At 45.5% G+C, this 15,537-nt stretch overlaps 1 protein-coding gene across 2 annotated transcripts in view; it reads left to right on the top strand.

Moving 5' to 3' along the window:
- LOC106572859 (guanine nucleotide-binding protein G(i) subunit alpha-3) overlaps positions 1-15,537 on the top strand; it is an 83,947-nt gene that overhangs the window by 66,381 nt on the left and 2,029 nt on the right. The window contains exons 6-8 of one of the 2 annotated variants that reach the window (XM_045696457.1): positions 2,238-2,367; positions 2,739-2,892; positions 7,885-8,006. In XM_045696457.1, the coding sequence (XP_045552413.1) occupies positions 2,238-2,367; positions 2,739-2,892; positions 7,885-7,991 (391 nt within the window). In that variant the 3' untranslated portion in view covers positions 7,992-8,006. Of the gene's footprint in view, positions 1-2,237; positions 2,368-2,738; positions 2,893-7,884; positions 8,007-8,066; positions 8,279-15,537 lie in introns of those variants that run through there. The other variant, XM_014147400.2, reaches the window with a different exon arrangement.

Consider the following 15,537-nt stretch of genomic DNA (forward strand, 5'->3'; position numbering starts at 1 on the left):
CCATAAGGTGTATTTTTACCTGTTTTTTAAATCTGATTCTACTGCTTGCATCAGTTACCTGATGTGGAAAAGAGTTCCATGTAGTCGTGGCTTTATGTAGTAATGTGCGCCTCCCATAGTCTGTTCTGGACTTGGGGACTGTGAAGAGACCTCTGGTGGCATGTCTTGTGGGGTATGCATTGTTCTGAGCCAACTGCAATTATCCTAAGTCCCTCTTTGTGGCACCTGGCCACACTACTGAACAGTAGTCTAGGTGTGACAAAACCAGGGCTTCTAGGACCTGCCGTGTTGTTTAGAAGGTAGAGCTGCGCTTTATCATGGACAGGCCTCTCCCCATCTTAGCTACTTTTGTATCAATATGTTTTGACCATGAGTTTACAATCCAGGGTTATTCCAAGCAGTTTAGTCACCGCAACTTGCTCAATTTCCACATTGTTCATTACGAGATGTAGTTGAGGTTTAGGGATTAGTGAATGATTTGTCCCAAATACAATGCTTTTAGTTTTTGAAATATTTAGGGCTAACTTATTCCTTGCTACCCACTCTGAAACTATCTGCAGCTCTTTGTGAAGTGTTGCAGTCATTTCAGTCGCTGTATTAGCTGACGTGTATAGTGTTGAGTCATCCGCATACATAGACACACTGGCTTTACTCAAAGCCAAGTGGCATGTCGTTAGTAAAGATTGAAAAAAGCAAGGGGCCTAAACAGCTACCCTGGGGAATTCCTGAATTATGTTTGATCGGCTTCCATTAAAGAACACCCTCTGTGTTCTGTTAGACAAGTAACTCTTTATCCACAGTACAGCAGGGGATGTAAAGCCATAACACATCAGTTTTTCCAGCAGCAGATTATGATCAACAATGTCAAAAGCCTCACTGAAGTCTAGCAAAACAGCTCTCACAATCATTGTATCATAAATTTCTCTCAGCCAATCAGTCATTTGTGTAAGTGCTTGTTGAGTGTCCATCCCTATAAGCATGCTGAAAGTCTGTTGTCAATTTTTTTACTATGAAATAGCATTGTATCTGGTCAAACACAATTTTTTCCAGAAGTTTACTAAGGGTTGGTAACAGGCTGATTGGTGGGCTGTTTGAGCCAGTAAAGGGGGCTTTACTATTCTTGCGTAGCGGAATGACTTTAGCTTCCCTCCAGGCCTGAGGGCACACACTTTCTAGTAGGCTTAAATTGAAGATGTGGCAATATCGTCCGCTATTATCCTCAGTCATTTTCCATCCAGATTGTCAGACCCCTGTGGCTTGTCATTGTTGATAGACAACAATACTTTTTTCACCTCTTCCACACTGACATTACGGAATTCAAAGTACAATTCTTGTCTTTCATAATTTGGTCAGATATACTTGGATGTGTAGTGTCAGCGTTTGTTGCTGGCATGTCATCCCTACGTTTGCTTATCTTGCCAATGAAAAAGTAATTAAAGTAGTTGGCCATATCAGTGGGTTTTGTGATAAATGAGCCATCTGATTCAATGAATGATGGTGACAATTTGGCTTTTTTTCACCAAAATTAAATTTAAGGTGCTCCAAAGCTTTTTACTATCATTCTTTATATAATTTATCTTTGTTTCATTGTATAGTTTATTTTTCTTTTTCTTTAGCTTTGTCACATGATTTCTGAATTTGCAGTACTTTTGCCAATCGTTTGGGCTGCCAGTTACAAAGTGGTGAGGACAAAGTCTGTTCATGCGGATGATATGTTCAGCAACATTTATTTCCTAGAAATGTCTGGCACGACTGCATTGTCTGGGCTAATGCAGGCAGGGGCATATGCTGTCTGTCGGTCTGTGTGTTATTTCAGTTGAGTTGCTCAGTGTAAACTTCTACCTCTACTGTCTAGGACCATGGTTGGGTACAGGTGCAGAGTTGGCCTGAATGAGCTGAACTGTCTATCTGGGACCGCGGTGCATGGTGGGGTACAGGTGCAGAGTTAGCCTGAATGAGCTGAACTGACTATCTGGGACTGTGGTGCATGGTGGGGTACAGGTGCATAAATCAGCCTGAATTAGTTCAAGTGAAACTAGTGAGAGGTGCATGCATGCAAAGTCAAACAACCAGAATGGGTAATTGGTCATCAAATCTTGTCAAATCTATCAATAGTTATACTGTATGTTTACCTTCACACTGTGGTACCTCCCTCTCTCCCCTCCTGCCCTGAACATTACGTTGACCTGATCCTGCTGTGTCACACGCTGGGTGTCTTTGTTATTGTTTCACCCCAGAATGTTTGACGTGGGCGGCCAGCGGTCGGAGAGGAAGAAGTGGATCCACTGCTTTGAGGGAGTGACCTCCATCATATTCTGTGTGGCGCTCAGCGACTATGACCTGGTGTTGGCAGAGGACGAAGAGATGGTAAGGAGAGGAGGGGGTGAGAGAGAAGGGAAAGAGTGATGGACATAATCTTCTGTGTGGCGCTCAGCGACTATGACCTGGTGTTGGCAGGAGACGAAGAGGGGTGAGGAAGGGTGATGGGGTTCAATTCAGGCAGAAGAAGGTGGTGAAGATGGAGGTAGAGGAGGGAGGGGGATGGGCGGAGTCAGTTCAGTCTCCAGAGGAAGTGTGAGGGAGTTGTCCCTTACTCAAATCTCTCACCTCCTTTTCAAAACGTCTCGGTGCTAGCCGACTCAGGATGCATAGCATTTTCATTCATGTAGCATTAGCATTTACGTTACTTGCCACCCGGCCCGGGTCCTATTAATGAACCGTTCGGTCCTCCCCTGCAGAACCGTATGCATGAGAGCATGAAGCTGTTTGACTCCATCTGCAACAACAAGTGGTTCACAGACACCTCCGTCATCCTCTTCCTCAACAAGAAGGATCTGTTCGAGGAGAAGATTGGCAGGAGTCCACTCACCATCTGTTACCCCGAGTACGCAGGTCAGTATCAGACACGTACACACACACACACACACACACACACACACACACACTGACCAAATACATGAAGTCAAATATTTGTAAGTGTTGTAGGTGCTCCTGATTTTAAATAGGAGTTTGTGTACTTTTTTTTAAAAGCCAAAGTCATTGTTGTTTTTGTTAGCTATTTTGGGGTCATTCCATTAGCAACCTAAATAAAGCATATTTAGAAAGTAACTGTTAGCTTTTTTCTGAACTTTGCTTTAGCTTGCATTTCTACTACCCATATAGGGGCGGCAGGTAGCCTAGTGATTAGAGCGTTGGACTTGTAACCGAAAGGTTGCAAGGTCGAATCCCCGAACTGACGAGGTAAAAATCTGTCGTTCTGCCCCTGAACAAGGCAGTTAACCCACTATTCCTAGGCCGTCATTGAAAATAATTTGTTCTTAACTGACTTGCCTAGTTAAATAAAGGTAAAATAAATAAAATACAGGTAACTGCCAAAATAAAGGAAACGGCAACATAAAGTGTCTTAATAGGGCGGTGGGTCACCACGAGCCAGAACAGCTTCAATGCACCTTGGCATAGATTCTACAAGTGTCTGGAACTCTATTGGAGGGATGTGACACCAGTCTCCACTAGAAGTTCTATCATTTGGTGTTTTGTTGTTGGTGGTGGAAAACGCTGTCTCAGGCACCGCTCCACAATCTCCCATAAGTGTTCAATTGGTTTGAGATCTGGTGACTGAGAGACATCCATGGCATATGGTTTACATCATTTTCATGCTCTTTAACCTGTTGGGTCTAGGGGGCAGCATTTGCACGTCTGGATAAAAAAAATGTACCCGATTTAATCTGGTTACTAATCCTACCCAGTAACTAGAATATGCATATACTTATTATATATGGATAGAAAACACTCTAAAGTTTCCAAAACTGTTTGAATGGTGTCTGTGAGTATAACAGAACTCATTTGGCAGGCAAAACCCTGAGACATTTTCTGACAGGAAGTGGATACCTGATGTGTTGTATTGACTTTAAACCTATCCCATTGAAAAACACAGGGGTTTAGGAATATTTTGGCACTTCCTATTGCTTCCACTAGATGTCACCAGCCTTTACAAAGTGTTTTGAGTCTTCTGGAGGGAGATCTGACCGAACAAGAGCCATGGAACGGTGATGTCCCATTAGACACCTGGGCGCTACTTCATGTTGGGTACCCCTCGTTCCAATACGTTATAAAAGGCTATGCATTCGTCCACCTTGAATATTATTCATGTTCTGGTTAAAAAGGCCCTAATGATTTATGCTATACAACGTTTGACATGTTTGAACGAACGGAAATATATTTTTCCCCTCGTTCATGACGAAGTCCGGCTGGCTTACATCATGTGCTAACGAGACGGAGATTTTTGGACATAAATGATGAGCTTTTTTGAACAAAACTACATTCGTTATGGACCTGTGATACCTGGAAGTGACATCTGATGAAGAGAATCAAAGGTAATGGATTATTTACATAGTATTTTCGATTTTAGATCTCCCCAACATGACGTCTAGTCTGTATCGCAACGCGTATTTTTCTGGGCACAGTGCTCAGATTATTGCAAAGTGTGATTTCCCAGTAAGGTTATTTTTAAATCTGGCAAGTTGATTGCGTTCAAAAGATGTAAATCTATAATTCTTTAAATGACAATATAATATTTTACCAATGTTTTCTAATTTTAATTATTTAATTTGTGACGCTGACTTGACTGCGGGTTATTGGAGGGAAACGATTTCCTCAACATCAATGCCATAGTAAAACGCTGTTTTTGTATATAAATATGAACTTGATAGAACTAAAAATGCATGCATTGTCTAACATAATGTCCTAGGAGTGTCATCTGATGGAGATTGTAAAAGGTTAGTGTATCATTTTATGTTAGTTTTTTATCTTTTCTGTCTTTTTAAAAATTTAATTTTATCTTTAAATGTGTAACATAGTTTATTTCCTCTTGAAAATTTGAATTTTGACATTTATTTGGTGTTCATCACCGGTGCACCTGCTTTCACCAGTGTGAGGTGGTCCCACCTAGCCCCAAGAGGTTAAACCATTCAGTGATCACTCGTGCCCTGTGGATGGGGGCATTGTCATCCTGTGGGGGCATAGCCATGCTAGCCAAAATAATGGCCCTAAGCATGATGGGATGTTAAAAACCTCTTTAGGCAAGGTGGGACGCTAGCGTCCAATCTGGCCAACATTTGGTGAAATTGCAGAGCGCCAAATTCAAATTACAGAAATGGTAATAATAAACATTCAAGAAAATACAAATGTTATACATCGGTTAAAAGATAAACTTCTTGTTAATCCAGCTGCTTTGTCAGATTTCAAAAAGGCTTTACGGCGAAAGCATAGCATGTGATTATCTGAGGACAGCGCCCCGCTTACAAAAGCATACAAACATTTTCCAACCAAGTAGAGGAGTCACGAAAGTCTGGTTGCAATCACAAGGGTCCCAGCTACACAATAGATGGTCGTTTTGTTCGATGAAGTCCCTCTTTATATCCCAAAAACTCAGTTTCGTTGGCACGTTTTGTTCAGTAATCCACTGGCTCAAAGGCGGTCAAAACATGCAGACGAATACATCCTAATAGTACCGGTAAAGTTCGTCAAAACATGTCAAACGATGTTTATAATTAATCCTCAGGTTGTCAATTATCTAAATAATCTATTATATTTCAACTGGACAATAGCGTATTCAATAGAAAGGAAAAACAACGAAGAGCGCGCACACAGTTACGCTCGCAAACCAGTACTGCGTGATTCAATAGTCCCCTGACCAAAAGGTCTCATTCTTCTTCATTTTTCAGAAAACAAGCCTGAAACCATGTCCAAAGACTGTTTACATCTAATGGAAGCCATAGGAACTGCAATCTGGGCCCTAACCGATTAGATAGTCAATAGGCTTTCAATGGAAAACCCACTCACATAAAAAAAATCCCACTTCCTGGATGGATTTTCCTCTGGTTTTTGCCTGCCATATCAGTTCTGTTATACTCACAGACATTATTGTAACAGTTTTAGAACCTTCAGAGTGTTTTCTATCCAAATATACCAACTATATGCGTATCCTAGCTTCTGGGCCTGAGTAACAGACAGTTTACTTTGTGCACGCTTGTCATCCAGACGTCAAAATACTGCCCCCTAAATCAAATAAAATCAAATGTATTTATATAGCCCTTCTTACATCAGCTGATATCTCAAAGTGCTGTACAGAAACCCAGCCTAAAACCCCAAACAGCAAGCAATGCAGGTGTAGAAGCACGGTGGCTAGGAAAAACTCCCTAGAAAGGCCAAAACCTAGGAAGAAACCTAGAGAGGAACCAGGCTATGAGGGGTGGCCAGTCCTCTTCTGGCTGTGCCGGGTGGAGATTATAACAGCACATGGCCAAGATGTTCAAATGTTCATAAATAACCAGCATGGTCAAATAATAATAATCATAGTAGTTGTCGAGGGTGCAACAAGTCAGTCCAAAGAAGTTCATTACTTCATTAACTCAGGAACCACATCTATGTGGAAGCACCTGCTTTCAATACATACTGAACAAAAATATAAACGCAACATGTAAAGTGTTGGTTTCATGAGCTGAAATAAAAGATCCCAGAAATGTTCCATACTAGAGGCATGGCCGATTAATTAGGGCCGATTTCAAGTTATCATAACAATCTGTAATCTGCATTTTTGGACGCCGATTATGGCCGATTACATTGCATTCCACTTCGAAACTGCGTGGCAGGCTGACCACCTGTTACACGAGTGCAGCAAGGAGCCAAGGTAAGTTGCTAGCTAGCATTAAACTTATCTTATAAAAAACACTCAGTCTTAACATAATCACTAGTTAACTACACATGGTTGACGATATTACTAGTTTAAGTAGCTTGTCCTGTGTTGCAAATAATCAATGCGGTGCCTAGTAATTTATCATCGAATCACAGCCTACTTCGCCAAACGGGCGATGATTTAACAAGCGCATTCACGAAAAAAGCACTGTCGTAGCACCAATGTACCTAACCATAAACATCAATGCCTTTCTTAAAATCAATACACAAGTTAAAATAAATTTATGTTAGCAGGCAATATTAACTAGGGAAATTGTGTCACTACTCTTGCGTTCTGTGCAAGCAAAGTCTGGGTATATGCAGCAGTTTGGGCCGCCTGGCTCGTTGCGAACTGTGTGAAGACCATGTCTTCCTAACAAAGAACGTCATTAATTTGCCAGAATTTTACGTAATTATGACATAACATTGAAGGTTGTGCAATGTAACATTGAAGGTTGTGCAATGTAACAGCAATATTTAAACTTATGGATGCCACCTGTTCGATAAAATACGAAACGGTTCCGTATTTCACTGAAAGAATAAATGTTTTGTTTTCGAAATGATAGTTTCCGGATTTGACCATATTAATGACCTAAGGCTCGTATTTCTGTGTGTTTATTATATTATAATTAAGTCTATGATTTGATATTTGATAGAGCAGTCTGACTGAGCGGTGGTAGGCAGCAGCAGGCTCGTAAGCATTCATTCAAACAGCGCTTTCCTGCGTTTGCCAGCTGCTCTTCGCAATGCTTGAAGCACAGTGCTGTTTATGACTTCAAGCCTATCAACTCCCGAGATTAGGCTGGCAATACTATAGTGCCTATAAGAACATCCAATAGTCAAAGATACTTGAAATACAAATGGTATAGAGAGAAATAGTCCTATAATTCCTATAATAACTACAACCTAAAACTTGTACTACATTACCCATAATGCTCTTGTGCTGATATCTGTCTCCTCACCAACCCCAGTACCAGTACATATGAGGAGGCTGCAGCCTATATCTAGTGTACTACAGTACCCATAATGCATTATTATTGTTGTTATTATTATTTTTACAGGTGCCAGTACATATGAGGCAGCAGCCTATATGTAGTGTACTACAGTACCCATAATGCATTATTATTATTATTGTTGTTATTATTTTTACAGGAGCCAGTACATATGAGGAGGCTGCAGCCTACATCCAGTGTACTACAGTACCCATAATGCATTCTTATTGTTGTTGTTATTATTTTTACAGGAGCCAGTACATATGAGGAGGCTGCAGCCTACATCCAGTGTACTACAGTACCCATAATGCATTATTATTGTTGTTGTTATTATTTTTACAGGAGCCAGTACATATGAGGAGGCTGCAGCCTACATCCAGTGTCAGTTTGAGGATCTGAACAGGAGGAAGGGCACTAAAGAGATCTACACCCACTTCACCTGCGCCACCGACACCAAGAACGTCCAGTTCGTGTTTGACGCCGTCACAGACGTCATCATTAAGATCAACCTCAAGGAGTGTGGACTCTACTGAGGGGGGACCAGGGATCTTCAGGTCAGTACCAAATCAACCCTTACCCTCTAGCACCTACCCCCTCCTGTAGATCAACCTCAAGGAGTGTGGACTCTACTGAGGTGGTGGGGATCTTCAGGTCAGTGACCTTTCATATTTGTAGTTACTGAATCCCTGTAAAAAATATCCTAGACCTGGTATTGGTTAAAGGTGCAGATCCTAGACTTGGTATTCAAATAAAATAAAATCTAACTTTATTTGTCACATGCGCCGAATACAACAAGTGTAGACCTTACCGTGAAATGCTTACTTACAAGCCCTTAACCGACAGTACAGTTCAAGAACAGTTCAGGAAATATTGACCAAATAAACTAAAGTAAAAAATTATAAAAAGTAACACAACATAACATTAACGAGGCTATATACAGAGGGTACCGGTACAGAGTCAATGTGGAGGCTATATACAGGGGGTACCGGTACCGAGTCAATGTGGAGGCTATATACAGAGGGTACCGGTACAGAGTCAATGTGGAGACTATATACAGGGGTACCGGTACAGAGTCAATGTGGAGGCTATATACAGAGGGTACCGGTACCGAGTCAATGTGGAGGCTATATACAGGGGTACCGGTACAGAGTCAATGTGGAGGCTATATACAGGGGTACCGGTACCGAGTCAATGTGGAGGCTATATACAGAGGGTACCGGTACCGAGTCAATGTGGAGGCTATATACAGGGGGTACCGGTACAGAGTCAATGTGGAGGCTATATACAGAGGGTACCGGTACAGAGTCAATGTGGAGGCTATATACAGGGGTACCGGTACAGAGTCAATGTGGAGGCTATATACAGAGGGTACCGGTACAGAGTCAATGTGGAGGCTATATACAGGGGTACCGGTACAGAGTCAATGTGGAGGCTATATACAAGGGGTACCGGTACCGAGTCAATGTGGAGGCTATATACAAGGGGTACCGGTACCGAGTCAATGTGGAGGCTATATACAGGGGGTACCGGTACAGAGTCAATGTGGAGGCTATATACAGGGGGTACCGGTACAGAGTCAATGTGGAGGCTATATACAAGGGGTACCGGTACCGAGTCAATGTGGAGGCTATATACAGGGGGTACCGGTACCGAGTCAATGTGGAGGCTATATACAAGGGGTACCGGTACAGAGTCAATGTGGAGGCTATATACAAGGGGTACCGGTACCGAGTCAATGTGGAGGCTATATACAGAGGGTACCGGTACCGAGTCAATGTGGAGGCTATATACAGGGGGTACCGGTACAGAGTCAATGTGGAGGCTATATACAGGGGGTACCGGTACAGAGTCAATGTGGAGGCTATATACAAGGGGTACCGGTACCGAGTCAATGTGGAGGCTATATACAGGGGGTACCGGTACAGAGTCAATGTGGAGGCTATATACAGAGGGTACCGGTACAGAGTCAATGTGGAGGCTATATACAGGGGGTACCGGTACAGAGTCAATGTGGAGGTTATATACAGGGGTACCGGTACCGAGTCAATGTGGAGGCTATATACAGGGGTACCGGTACCGAGTCAATGTGGAGGCTATATACAGGGGGTACCGGTACAGAGTCAATGTGGAGGTTATATACAGAGGGTACCGGTACCGAGTCAATGTGGAGGCTATATACAGGGGGTACCGGTACCGAGTCAGTGTGGAGACTATATACAGGGGTTACCGGTACAGAGTCAATATGGAGGCTATATACAGGGTGTTACGGTACAGAGTCAATGTGGAGGCTATATACAGGGGGGTACCGGTACAGAGTCAATGTGGAGGCTATATACAGGGGGTACCGGTACAGAGTGAGTGTGGAGGCTATATACAGGGGGTACCGGTACAGAGTCAATGTGGAGGCTATATACAGGGGTACCGGTACAGAGTCAATGTGGAGGCTATATACAGGGGGTACCGGTACAGAGTGAGTGTGGAGGCTATATACAGGGGGTACCGGTACAGAGTCAATGTGGAGGTTATATACAGAGGGTACCGGTACAGAGTCAATGTGGAGACTATATACAAGGGGTACCGGTACCGAGTCAGTGTGGAGGCTATATACAGGGGGTACCGGTACAGAGTCAATGTGGAGGCTATATACAGGGTGTTACGGTACAGAGTCAATGTGGAGGCTATATACAGGGGGTACCGGTACAGAGTCAATGTGGAGGCTATATACAGAGGGTACCGGTACCGAGTCAGTGTGGAGGCTATATACAGGGGGTACCGGTACAGAGTCAATGTGGAGGCTATATACAGGGGGTACCAGTACAGAGTCAATGTGGAGGCTATATACAGGGGGTACCGGTACAGAGTCAGTGTGGAGGCTATATACAGGGGGTACCGGTACAGAGTCAATGTGGAGGCTATATACAGAGGGTACCGGTACAGAGTCAATGTGGAGGCTATATACAGAGGGTACCGGTACAGAGTCAATGTGGAGGCTATATACAAGGGGTACCGGTACAGAGTCAATGTGGAGGCTATATACAGAGGGTACCGGTACAGAGTCAATGTGGAGGCTATATACAGGGGGTACCGGTACAGAGTCAATGTGGAGGCTATATACAAGGGGTACCGGTACCGAGTCAATGTGGAGGCTATATACAAGGGGTACCGGTACCGAGTCAATGTGGAGGCTATATACAGGGGGTACCGGTACAGAGTCAATGTGGAGGCTATATACAGGGGTACCGGTACAGAGTCAATGTGGAGGCTATATACAAGGGGTACCGGTACCGAGTCAATGTGGAGGCTATATACAAGGGGTACCGGTACCGAGTCAATGTGGAGGCTATATACAAGGGGTACCGGTACGAGTCAATGTGGAGGCTATATACAAGGGGTACCGGTACCGAGTCAATGTGGAGGCTATATACAGAGGGTACCGGTACCGAGTCAATGTGGAGGCTATATACAGGGGGTACCGGTACCGAGTCAATGTGGAGGCTATATACAGGGGTACCGGTACAGAGTCAATGTGGAGGCTATATACAAGGGGTACCGGTACCGAGTCAATGTGGAGGCTATATACAGGGGTACCGGTACCGAGTCAATGTGGAGGCTATATACAGAGGGTACCGGTACAGAGTCAATGTGGAGGCTATATACAGGGGGTACCGGTACAGAGTCAATGTGGAGGTTATATACAGGGGTACCGGTACCGAGTGAATGTGGAGGCTATATACAGGGGTACCGGTACCGAGTCAATGTGGAGGCTATATACAGGGGGTACCGGTACAGAGTCAATGTGGAGGTTATATACAGAGGGTACCGGTACCGAGTCAGTGTGGAGGCTATATACAGGGGGTACCGGTACAGAGTCAATGTGGAGGCTATATACAGGGTGTTACGGTACAGAGTCAATGTGGAGGCTATATACAGGGGGTACCGGTACAGAGTCAATGTGGAGGCTATATACAGAGGGTACCGGTACCGAGTCAGTGTGGAGGCTATATACAGGGGGGTACCGGTACAGAGTCAATGTGGAGGCTATATACAGGGGGTACCGGTACAGAGTCAATGTGGAGGCTATATACAGGGGGGTACCGGTACAGAGTCAGTGTGGAGGCTATATACAGGGGGTACCGGTACAGAGTCAGTGTGGAGGCTATATACAGGGGGTACCGGTACAGAGTCAATGTGGAGGCTATATACAGGGGGTACCGGTACAGAGTCAATGTGGAGGCTATATACAGAGGGTACCGGTACAGAGTCAATGTGGAGGCTATATACAGAGGGTACCGGTACAGAGTCAATGTGGAGGCTATATACAAGGGGTACCGGTACAGAGTCAATGTGGAGGCTATATACAGAGGGTACCGGTACAGAGTCAATGTGGAGGCTATATACAGGGGTACCGGTACAGAGTCAATGTGGAGGCTATATACAAGGGGTACCGGTACCGAGTCAATGTGGAGGCTATATACAAGGGGTACCGGTACCGAGTCAATGTGGAGGCTATATACAGGGGGTACCGGTACAGAGTCAATGTGGAGGCTATATACAGGGGTACCGGTACAGAGTCAGTGTGGAGGCTATATACAAGGGGTACCGGTACCGAGTCAATGTGGAGGCTATATACAAGGGGTACCGGTACCGAGTCAATGTGGAGGCTATATACAAGGGGTACCGGTACCGAGTCAATGTGGAGGCTATATACAAGGGGTACCGGTACCGAGTCAATGTGGAGGCTATATACAGAGGGTACCGGTACCGAGTCAATGTGGAGGCTATATACAGGGGGTACCGGTACCGAGTCAATGTGGAGGCTATATACAGGGGTACCGGTACAGAGTCAATGTGGAGGCTATATACAAGGGGTACCGGTACCGAGTCAATGTGGAGGCTATATACAGGGGTACCGGTACCGAGTCAATGTGGAGGCTATATACAGAGGGTACCGGTACAGAGTCAATGTGGAGGCTATATACAGGGGGTACCGGTACAGAGTCAATGTGGAGGTTATATACAGGGGTACCGGTACCGAGTCAATGTGGAGGCTATATACAGGGGTACCGGTACCGAGTCAATGTGGAGGCTATATACAGGGGGTACCGGTACCGAGTCAATGTGGAGGCTATATACAGGGGGTACCGGTACCGAGTCAGTGTGGAGGCTATATACAGGGGTTACCGGTACAGAGTCAATATGGAGGCTATATACAGGGTGTTACGGTACAGAGTCAATGTGGAGGCTATATACAGGGTGTTACGGTACAGAGTCAATGTGGAGGTTATATACAGAGGGTACCGGTACAGAGTCAATGTGGAGACTATATACAAGGGGTACCGGTACCGAGTCAGTGTGGAGGCTATATACAGGGGGTACCGGTACAGAGTCAATGTGGAGGCTATATACAGAGGGTACTGGTACAGAGTCAATGTGGAGGCTATATACAGGGGGTACCGGTACAGAGTCAATGTGGAGGCTATATACAGAGGGTACTGGTACAGAGTCAATGTGGAGGCTATATACAGGGGGTACCGGTACAGAGTCAGTGTGGAGGCTATATACAGGGGGTACCGGTACAGAGTCAATGTGGAGGCTATATACAGGGGGTACCGGTACAGAGTCAATGTGGAGGCTATATACAGAGGGTACCGGTACAGAGTCAATGTGGAGGCTATATACAGAGGGTACCGGTACAGAGTCAATGTGGAGGCTATATACAGGGGGTACCGGTACAGAGTCAATGTGGAGGCTATATACAGGGGGTACCGGTACAGAGTCAATGTGGAGGCTATATACAGAGGGTACCGGTACAGAGTCAATGTGGAGGCTATATACAGAGGGTACCGGTACCGAGTCAGTGTGGAGGCTATATACAGGGGGTACCGGTACAGAGTCAATGTGGAGGCTATATACAGAGGGTACCGGTACCGAGTCAGTGTGGAGGCTATATACAGGGGGTACCGGTACCGAGTCAATGTGGAGGCTATATACAGGGGGTACCGGTACCGAGTCAATGTGGAGGCTATATACAGGGGGTACCGGTACCGAGTCAATGTGGAGGCTATATACAGGGGGTACCGGTACCGAGTCAATGTGGAGGCTATATACAGGGGGTACCGGTACCGAGTCAGTGTGGAGGCTATATACAGGGGGTACCGGTACCGAGTCAGTGTGGAGGCTATATACAGGGGGTACCGGTATCGAGTCAATGTGGAGGCTATATACAGGGGGTACCGGTACCGAGTCAATGTGGAGGCTATATACAGGGGGTACCGGTACAGAGTCAATGTGGAGGCTATATACAGGGGGTACCGGTACCGAGTCAGTGTGGAGGCTATATACAGGGGGTACCGGTATCGAGTCAGTGTGGAGGCTATATACAGAGGGTACCGGTACTGAGTCAGTGTGGAGGCTATATACAGGGGGTACCGGTACCGAGTCAGTGTGGAGGCTATATACAGGGGGTACCGGTATCGAGTCAGTGTGGAGGCTATATACAGGGGGTACCGGTACCGAGTCAATGTGGAGGCTATATACAGGGTATTACGGTACCGAGTCAATGTGGAGGCTATATACAGGGTGTTACGGTACAGAGTCAATGTGGAGGCTATATACAGGGGGTACCGGTATCGAGTCAATGTGGAGGCTATATACAGGGGTACCGGTACCGAGTCAGTGTGGAGGCTATATACAGGGGGTACCGGTATCGAGTCAATGTGGAGGCTATATACAGAGGGTACCGGTACCGAGTCAGTGTGGAGGCTATATACAGGGGGGTACCGGTACCGAGTCAGTGTGGAGGCTATATACAGGGGGTACCGGTATCGAGTCAGTGTGGAGGCTATATACAGGGTATTACGGTACCGAGTCAATGTGGAGGCTATATACAGGGTGTTACGGTACAGAGTCAATATGGAGGCTATATACAGGGTGTTACGGTACAGAGTCAATGTGGAGGCTATATACAGGGGGTACCGGTCCCGAAGTCAATGTGGAGGCTATATACAGGGGGTACCGGTACCGAGTCAATGTGGAGGCTATATACAGGGGTACCGGTACCGAGTCAATGTGCGGGGTTACAGGTTAGTTGAGGTTAAAGCTGTTGGTCCTTGACCTGGTATTGGCTGAAGGTGCAGGTCCTCGACCTGGTATTGGCTGAAGGTGCAGGTCCTCGACCTGGTATTGGCTGAAGGTGCAGGTCCTCGACCTGGTATTGGCTGAAGGTGCAGGTCCTCGACCTGCTATTGGCTGAAGGTGCAGGTCCTCGACCTGGTATTGGCTGAAGGTGCAGGTCCTCGACCTGGTATTGGCTGAAGGTGCAGGTCCTCGACCTGGTATTGGCTGAAGGTGCAGGTCCTCGACCTGGTATTGGCTGAAGGTGTACAGATGTTTATTTATAAACCCTCTTAGGCCTCACTCCCCCCCCTATCTGAGATATCTACCGCAGCCCTCATTCTCCACATACAACACCCGTTCTGCCAGTCACATTCTGTTAAAAGATCCCCAAAGCACACACACATCCCTGGGTCGCTCGTCTTTCCAGTTCGCTGCAGCTAGCGACTGGAACGAGCTGCAACTTGCTACCATGTTGTTGTCATGTTGTGTTTCTACCATGTTGTTGTCATGTTGTGTTGCTACCATGGTGTTGTCATGTTGTGTTGCTACCATGGTGTGTTGTTGTCTTAGATCTCTCTTTATGTAGTGTTGTCTCTCTTGCCGTGATCTGTGTTTTGTCCTATATTTTTTATTTTATTTATTTTTAGTTTTAATCCCAGCCCCCGTCCCCGCAGGAGGCCTTTTGCCTTTTGGTAGG

Source organism: Salmo salar, chromosome ssa15 (genome assembly GCF_905237065.1).
Source record: "Salmo salar chromosome ssa15, Ssal_v3.1, whole genome shotgun sequence".
In the NCBI taxonomy this organism is placed as follows: domain Eukaryota; kingdom Metazoa; phylum Chordata; class Actinopteri; order Salmoniformes; family Salmonidae; genus Salmo; species Salmo salar.